The sequence below is a fragment of the Gymnoscopelus microlampas genome, assembly GCF_963454915.1.
Source record: "Gymnoscopelus microlampas genome assembly, chromosome: 9".
Taxonomy (NCBI): Eukaryota; Metazoa; Chordata; class Actinopteri; order Myctophiformes; family Myctophidae; genus Gymnoscopelus; species Gymnoscopelus microlampas.
Genome location: NC_139946.1, coordinates 48,471,992 through 48,481,063, shown reverse-complemented (window position 1 = coordinate 48,481,063; position 9,072 = coordinate 48,471,992). Strand labels below are relative to the sequence as shown.

Below are 9,072 nucleotides of genomic sequence, written 5' to 3'. Positions count from 1 at the left end.
TTGTTGGGGAGAATGACTGCATTGAGACAGTCGGTGGTGTGTAGTAGGTGGCTGTTGCTCTCCAGACACCATGGCGTTCAGAAGAGGCTGTTCAGCAGCTCCAACAGACTTGCCACCACCATGCCCGCCTGGGTCATCGATAAATACGGCAGCAATGACGTCCTGCGGTTCACCAACAACGCCAGCTTCCCCATCATCCACTATCCCAATGAGGTCATAGTGCAGGTGCATGCTGCAGGGCTCAACCCCATTGACGTCAGCATGAGAGGTGGCTACGGTGCTTCCACCATGTCTATGCAGAGAGACCCTCTGAACATCAAGCAGACAGGCAGTGAGTTCCCTCTCGTCCTGGGAAGGGATGTGTCTGGGGTCATTATGGAGTGTGGCCTTGACGTTAAGTACTTCCAAGCGGGCGACGAGGTTTGGGCTGCAATACCACCCTGGAAGCAGGGTAGCTTGGCTGAGTTTGCGGTGCTGAGTGCCAATGAGGTGTCCCGTAAGCCAAAGTCTCTGAGTCACGCGGAGGCGGCAGCTATGCCATACGTGGCTGCTACCGTCTGGTCATGCCTGGTCAACACAGGTGGGCTTACCAAGGAGAACTGTGCCAAGAAGAGGATCCTGATTCTGGGAGGCTCAGGTGGAGTGGGAACGTTTGCTATACAGATGACAAAGGCATGGGGAGCCCACGTGACGGTGACATGCTGCCAGAATGCCGAGCGGTTGGTAAGAGGACTGGGAGCTGACCACGTGGTGGACTACACTGATGGGCCGGTTGAGGTACCTCTTGGTACACTGGAGAAATTTGACCTGATCCTGGACACCGTGGGCGGCGACACAGAGCGCTGGGCGCTGGGCCTGCTGAAGCCCTGGAGTGGCTCAAAATACATCGCCTTGGTCACGCCTTTCCTCCAGAACACCGACACGCTGGGCATCTGTGACGGCATGCTGCAGACGGGGGCGACCGTGGCCACCAAGGCCCTCAAGCATCTGTATAGAGGCGTCCACTACCGCTGGGGGTTCTTTGCACCGAGTGGTCCTGCCCTGGATGACATCTGTGAAATGGTGGATGCAGGACAGATCCGGGCGGTGGTGGAGGAACAGTTCACGTTCTCTCAGGTTCCCCAGGCCATGGAGAAGGTGGAGCAGGGTCACGCCAGAGGCAAGACTGTCGTCCAGGTCACAGGAGGTGGAGGACATCTGTAAGGGTCCATTTGGAATTGTAATTTACTTGAATTAATAGCACAGCTTATTCTGCGATGGTACATTCATACCTATAACACCCTCCTCTCCATTATATTATCACCTAATCACAATTATTTGAGATAATCACATATATTGTCTTACACATTTTCTTGTAGGCACATGAACATTTCTTCAACCAATGATAACTAAACAAGTGACATCATTGCTGATGTCACTGGTTTTGTCCTGTGACATCAGGAATGATGACACCAATCACTGGTTTGGTCCAGTGACATCTGATGTCACCAATCTTATTTAAGTGGAGACAAATATCTAAAGGTATTAAAGATGCTATTGTCTCTTTTAACAAATTGGTTTGGAACAGGCATTGATGGCTGGACTTGTAAAGAAGACTACAGGTCTGGTGGGCCTGGTAGTGTCTCAGAGTCCACATGAGAGCCTGAGGATTCTCCACAGTGACAACGTGCCTAAGCTCATCAGCAAACCAGAGTTCCCAGAGACTGGGTGGGACCGCATCAAGGACCTCTTCGACCGGGAAAAGACACAGCGGTACCCAGAGGAGGTGACCGACGTGAGGTCAATCATGGCAGTCTGCGTGCAGAAACTGGACAGAATGTTAGCGTTAAGGTTATTACGAAACCTCAAAATACACGAGAGGTTCCTGTCTACATCTGTACCTCGCTTTGCTGTGGGCAGTGATGATGGGGGTCCACCACCACCATCCAAATTTATGCCTCCCCCTAAACCTGTCATCATAGACGAAACACAAACAGAGTCATCCCTCCGAAAGTTTCCGAGTCCAGAGTTTATCCCTGCTCGTGCGAGAACAGATCCATTCAAATTCCGCATGGAGAGGAAAGATATGATCCGCAGGAGGAAAGTACTGAACATTCCCGAGTTCTACGTGGGGAGTATCCTAGCTGTGAACATGGCTGATGCACACGCCAGTGGGAAAACCAACCGCTTTGTGGGAATCTGCACTAAGAGGAGCGGCAACGGACTGGGAGCCACATTTATTCTTAGGAATATCACTGATGGCCAAGGTGTGGAGATCTGCTATGAATTGTACAGCCCTCGGATCCAGCAGATTGATCTGCTGAAGCTAGAGAAAAGGCTCGATGACGACCTGATGTACCTTAGAGACGCGCTGCCTGAGTACAGCACCATAGACCAGGACATGAAGCCTGTACCCTTCTCCCCTACAGGAGAAGTGCCCATCAACAAGATGAAGGTGAGGATGCGTCCGAAGCCATGGTCCAAACGCTGGGAGCGTCCAAAATTCAACATCCAGGGTATCCGCTTTGACCTGGCCCTAACCCCGGAGCAGATGGAGCACGCCCAGAAGTGGGCACGACCCTGGGTCGAGTACGATATGCTCAGGGAGTATGACACCTCTAAGTTGGAGGTGGAAATCCTCAAAGAGGTCCAACAACAGGAAAGAGTGGTTTGGCTGCATCATTAGCAGGGATGATCTACGGGGCCCTGCCGGCCGCGCGTCACGCAAGGCAGAGGTACATTCAACTCGGCCAGGCTGAAATCTATAGCAGCCGCGTGGAGGCGGTGCGTTCAGCCCATCGCGCCGCCGTCTGGGGCTTTGTCAGATACGGCTGGAGGTGGAGTTGGAGGGTGACCGCTTTTGTCATTTTATTCAACTCTGTGAGTACAGGGCTGTCTGTGTACAGAGACAAGAGTGTCCTCAGCCACTATGCTGCTGCCGGAGCTGTGACGGGAGGCCTTTTCAGATTCAACCTCGGCCTGAGGGGATTGGTGGCTGGAACCATCATAGGAGCCACTATGGGACTGCCTGCAGGAGCGCTGATTACCGGTATGGGACTGCCTGCAGTAGCGCTGATTATCGGTATGGGACTGCCTGCCGGAGCGCTGATTATCGGTATGGGACTGCCTGCAGGAGCGCTGATTATCGGTATGGGACTGCCTGCAGTAGCGCTGATTATCGGTATGGGACTGCCTGCCGGAGCGCTGATTATCGGTATGGGACTGCCTGCAGGAGCGCTGATTATCGGTATGGGACTGCCTGCAGGAGCGCTGATTATCGGTATGGGACTGCCTGCAGGAGCGCTGATTATCGGTATGGGACTGCCTGCCGGAGCGCTGATTATCGGTATGGGACTGCCTGCAGGAGCGCTGATTATCAGTGTGGGACTGCCTGCAGGAGCGCTGATTATCGGCATGCAGTCACTGTCCGGAGAAAGCTGTACGAACCAAGGCCCCAGAGTTGCTGAGAAATATTGAAGCCGCCACCCCAGTGGCCAAAGTTGGAACTGCATGCGGGGCGAAGTACATGCACGAGCAAAAAAGCACGCAGCCGGCATTTGCTTTGTGAACGCGCACAAGGCAGTTTGTGATCATATTACGTTTTCTGAAGGATGAAGCGGCTTTTTAATTAGCCACGGATGCTCGCATCATGTATCACCTTCCTTTATCAAACCATAACTGATGTATTTTATTGCAGAGAATAAAATCACCACAAACCAACGTACTAATTAGGACACATCGTACTGTATCTCATATTGCGTTGTGGAGCTCGGATCTAGCTAATAACCCTGATATATGGCTGTCTTGATCAAAGGATAATCTGTTCGTTCCTTCGAAATTGTAATGATTGATATGGTCTGTCATTCGGTCCAGAATGTACTCATTGGTGTAAAAAAAAGTATCAATACTGGCTCATTGAGTAAATCATAATGTTCAGTTTCCACCACTGAATGTACTGGACATATTTGAGATAACACAATAAACTGATATCAAAATACGTCATTATTATTATTATTGTTCTGTAGTGTGTTGCTGTTAAAATAAGTGTTAAATAGCTCTATTTTCTGAAAGTAATTAATGATACTTTATATACTTGATATGTGTGCAGGAGTCTCATTGAGTCACTGTCTCTCAAGCTCTTTAGTAAAAAGTCCAAGAAACCACTTATGTCCAGAGAAAGAACTACAGGATACTGGATAAACAATAGGTGAGCACACAGAATTGGAACTGGAACACTGAACAGTACATCCAATCAGGGTAGGCCTACTCTCTTCTGATAAGATGAAATTGTCAACCCACCTAAAAACATATTTTCAGTTTATTACACAACTAGAGATACAGAGAGACCCCTGTCACTGAACAAACACACTATCGTAATGATTATCAGAATATAGAGCTTTAACATTTTCATAAAACCTTTTTGTTTTAACCAAACTATATCAAATTGAATCATTGCATGTAACAGAATGTGTAAGATGAACAAACCTTGCCACTAGGGGGCGTCACTGCAGAACACATTTCCCTATAGGTTTAGCCTATAATAAAGATTAGTGACTGAGCTGTTTTTACATTAATTTACCTGTCACAAATGAAGTCATTATTTTTGTCATTAACCTTATTCTGCCAGACTAAAACTCAGACATTTTCCATATTTGAAAAAGGGGTTCCTAGTTTTACATTATTCAGTGCTTAGTGAGTTAGTCAGCTTTGTGATTTACCCACTGGGTGACTAAGTATGAGTATTATACAAAGACAGGAACTCTCTCGGACTGGCCATATTTGTCGGTTAAATTATTCCATGACAGTTTAAATGTACTGCAAATGATCAGACTCTGGCTGTGATATTACCACCACTTACAGTATACTAAAAGCATAATGCATATTTATTCAGTTTGTGTGCAAACACAATTTGGATCTGAAGAAATAGTTTCATGTCATCGATAGTTATAATATAATATCAACACATGCAGATGTCAACACACTGGCATCTGCAAAACTCTCAATGTCTGAACAATATGAATTGTGTTAAAACCTGGTTCAGGAACATATCACTACAAAATGCTCATCATCTCTATCAAGATAAAGCACAAAGCAGTACAACATATAAAGTACTGTATGCTACATTTCTGAAACACAACACAGATTATGTTCTGCTGTTAAGCTGAACAGCAGAGTGACAGATGATGATGTCATCTAGAGACACATCCTGGAGCTGCTTCATAGAACACTAGGACACACCATGATGGTTTTACTGGGACATGACATCACACATGATGGTTTTACTGGGACATGACATCACACATGATGGTTTTACTGGGACATGACATCACACATGATGGTTTTACTGGGACATGACATCACACATGATGGTTTTACTGGGACAGGACATCACACATGATGGTTTTACTGGGACATGACATCACACATGATGGTTTTAATAGGACATGACATCACACATGATGGTTTTAATGGGACATGGGGACATTTATTGGTTGAGAGGTGTAAGTCCAACATTCAAATAAAACTAATTTGGCTGTAATATCTCAAACAAAATCTTAGTCCACAAAGTCAATCACTATGTCAACGGACAAACTCTGTTGGTGCTCTTTATGTGTTCTTAATGGTCTGGTTTCTAGATACAAATATATATAGATACTGAGGTTAACTTCAGGCTCTAGATGTCAAACTGTTGGTGACACTGGTGGACCGAGGGCTGCTACACCGATGATGTGGAATACTCTTAAAACAAGGCAGGTTGCGCTGAAAATGTTGAGTCGTTTGTGCAACTGTGGCATTATACAGAAACGAGTGTCATTTGGACTGTGGAGTAACAACAGCCATCATCAGCACAGACACTGTAGACAGAGTTCAGTCTGTCTGGTAGCCAATAGATGCCACTCAACATCAGGGCCACCTTGGAGGATTTTGTTCTTTGGAACGGATGAATTTTCTGTTGAATCCCTGAAACTCCTAACATCCAGCAGGAGTTCGAATGACGGGTTAGTGGAGACACTTGAAGTTGTCACATTATCCAGTGATGTCCCAGTGAATACCTTTGCTCACCAGAACCAGCTTCCTGTTCATCCTTGGCCCCCAGGGGATCTCAATGGGCGCTTTGATGTTGGAGTTGTGGTCTCCTTTGGCTGCTTACTCCCGGAAGGACTTATCAAGCAGTTTCCATATCGGATTCTGAATGTCCACCCTAGCCTACTCCCAAGGTGGCGAGGTCCAGCCCCAGTGTTCCACACTATTTTGCATGGGGACCCTGTCACAGGAGTCACCATCATGCAGATACGCCCTGATAGGTTTGATGTGGGCCCCATTCTCCACCAACAGATCTATCAGGTTCCTGATAAATGTACTGCTGATCAGCTTGGAGCTACTCTGGCCACCAAGGGTGCTCATTTACTGGTTGACACATTGAAAACACTTTGTGAGAGAATTGCAAACAAAAGGGAACAAAATCAGAGAGGTGCAACAGCAGCCCCCAAAATTAGACAATCTATGAGCTGGTTGGTGTGGGAGGAGCAGACCTGTGATGACATTGATCGCCTATTTCGTGCCATCGGATGTCGGATTCCTTTGCGAACTATATGGATGGGCAAGACAATTAAACTTCTGGACTTTGTTGGAAAATGCCACATTTCATTATCAGGTCGAGGAAGGATGCCGATCCCTGGATCTATTAGCTATCAGAAAGAATCAAATATCCTGGCTGTGTGTTGTAAGGATGGCTGGGTTGGGTTCAAGACAGTGGTACTTCAAAAAAGGCTCTCAGCAGCAGACCTCTACAATGGATACCTCCACCAGAGCATCATCAGTAACAGCAAGATCTCCCATCACCCCCAGGAATGGCTCTTTCTTAGTAAAAAGGACACAATGGAACCACATCTGAAAAAAGACTCTGTGAAACAGTCTAGTTCTCTTCCTTGAAATGCAGCATAGTGGCCTGGACAACAAATAATACCTGGGAGGTTGCTAATTTATGTCTGTTTTAAGACATTCATTTTGGCTAAGTCATAAGATTGTGCATATAAAATGATGTATTAAGTCTTATCTGTGTAGTGTTTTTGTTTGGTCTCAATCTGATAGGGAGATAGAAAAGGAAGCAGGGGCCTCGGGGGGACACCCTCAACTTGCTGATGGTACTCTGGTGGCAAGCTAGATGACCTATCTAGGTCCTTTTGCAATTGGCAGATGCAGGTGCTCTTTTAGCGTGGTTTTGAGTGGCAGGATGCAGATTGTGCGTTCCGCAGCTTTCACTACCCGCTGCAGGGCCTTCTGATCAGCGACTGTAATGGAACATCTTCCTCTCCGTTTATGCGTATCTGTTTATTGGCTTTAGCACGCACTTTACGACTTTTGCTGCTGTGAGGACCTCCATGGCTCACAGAAGGCGAGCAGAGGCATCCACATGGTTCTTCTTCCGAGGATAACTTGAAAAGGAAAGAAGCAAGCACTCATCAGACGAGTAGTTCGAAAGTACATGTGTGCAAGGTGCACGGTTCAGGCGGATAAAGTCCACAGAGAAGAATGCCAGCACTCACTTAAGTCCATATAGGCTCTTATTTATTTAGGTCATGTTACCCCAGCAGCAGCAATCATACGGACGTTTCGGCCCACCAGTCTTCCTCAGCGTATAAGCAACAAAAACCCGGAAAATTTATTTTTTTGCAGGTTTGTTATGGATTTTGGATATACACTGTTATCAAAATGGCTGAATATGAAATAAAACATTTAAAAATAATAATAACTAGAAAATGTGCTCCTCGGAGCACAGGTCTCCGCCAGTACTGTTCCTGATTAATCCTGTCTTACCTCACTTCAAAAGATATAAATGATCTTTTGAAGTGACACACCTATTTATAGGTCTCTATTTCATCATGCGTCTCGCTAGCCAATCAAAGCACACCCTTTCAACATATTGTCACGTGTCACGTGAAGCTTGACCAATGTTAGCTTGGTGGACACACGGAAGGACGAGAACGAAAACAAAAGAATATATATATTATAGTCTCCTGGCGGAGACAATAATATATATATATTCTTTTGGGGGGGTGGGCACAAAAACAAAATGGGTGGGACCAGGCCTACCTATGCCCACCTGTGGCTATGTCCCTGCAATGGATGTACATTGTGACTTTTCTTCAACCTTTATGTGTTCTTTATTGCCATGTATGGCACTACAGTGTACTGGTGAAATCCAGGCTTCGGCCTACCTTGAATGTACCTGTAGGTTCACATTTATACTTACCTGTATGTGTTAACTGTACCTAATATGTGCCTGTTGTTGAAATAAGGACAATAAGGACAGAGTCACATTGGGTGTAACAGTACAGCGACCATGCAGAGGTCATCCCTGTGTCATCTCCTGGGTTCTATGTTCCCCGCTTACCTTAGGGTTAGGGTTAGGTCTTTTGCCATACTACACTGTTATGCAGCATGTTATGATGCTTCCCACAGTGCAGCAGTAGAACTTGGCAAGTTCTTTTTGACAGTTGGGCCCTTTTCGACAGTAGATGTAGAGTGACATTGATATAAGATTTTATGTGTATGCCTTGATTGATGTAAAAGTAGTTATTATGCAGAATGTCCCATTTCACAAGTTTTCAAATGTACAAAATGCGTTCGGCAAAGTCCAAAATGTAACTAGTAACTAAAGGTTTCAAATAATGGCAGTGAAATTGTAAATACAAGTATTGAAATACCTCACAATTGTACTTAGGTGCAGTACTTGAGTAGCACATATACTTAGTTACTTTCCACCACTGCTCCACGTTGTCAGGTTTAATTACTGTGATCGTGTAAGCATCGGGAAAAAAATAATAACACATGACATCCAATCATTGTTAAGCCTCATTAAACCTTACCTGTTGCATTTAGCTCTGCTAGCTTCAGGGGGAAACAAACAGGGAAACAAAAACTAATCATATGACTTATTCATTTGGAATAATTGCCGTGTTTGAAAAACATAAAATCTTTATTAGAAGTACAGTTTCCTCATTACAACACAGTGTTATCAGTGGAATGATGATTAGAAAAGAAAAACAACCCAACAAACATTTTATTCAAAGTAGCCCTGGATTTCTCCTG

The 9,072-nt window shown here is 45.5% G+C and overlaps 3 protein-coding genes across 3 annotated transcripts; all 3 read left to right on the top strand.

The window, feature by feature from the left end:
• LOC311051595 (reticulon-4-interacting protein 1 homolog, mitochondrial-like) lies at positions 1-1,203 on the top strand (the record flags this gene model as incomplete). Its single annotated transcript, XM_084066175.1, has 1 exon — positions 1-1,203. Exon 1 carries the CDS (start codon positions 13-15, stop codon positions 1,201-1,203), a length of 1,191 nt encoding a protein of 396 aa, XP_083922301.1. The 5' UTR covers positions 1-12.
• Positions 1,204-1,783: 580 nt separating this feature from the next.
• On the top strand, positions 1,784-2,632 carry LOC311052442 (large ribosomal subunit protein bL19m-like; the record flags this gene model as incomplete). The annotated part of the gene is made up of 1 exon (XM_084067405.1): positions 1,784-2,632. A coding segment is annotated over exon 1 (846 nt), but the record flags the coding sequence as incomplete, so codon positions are not given.
• A 3,013-nt stretch (positions 2,633-5,645) lies between these two features.
• On the top strand, positions 5,646-7,022 carry LOC311052243 (methionyl-tRNA formyltransferase, mitochondrial-like). Its single transcript, XM_084067120.1, has one exon. The coding sequence runs from the start codon at positions 5,704-5,706 to the stop codon at positions 6,910-6,912; it is 1,209 nt and encodes a 402-aa protein (XP_083923246.1). The 5' UTR covers positions 5,646-5,703; the 3' UTR covers positions 6,913-7,022.
• Positions 7,023-9,072: the final 2,050 nt, after the last annotated feature.

Excerpts from the sequence above, each read along its gene's own strand:
- LOC311052243 (XM_084067120.1), top strand. The coding sequence starts at position 5,704 with ATGATGTGGAATACTCTTAAAACAAGGCAGGTTGCGCTGAAAATGTTG.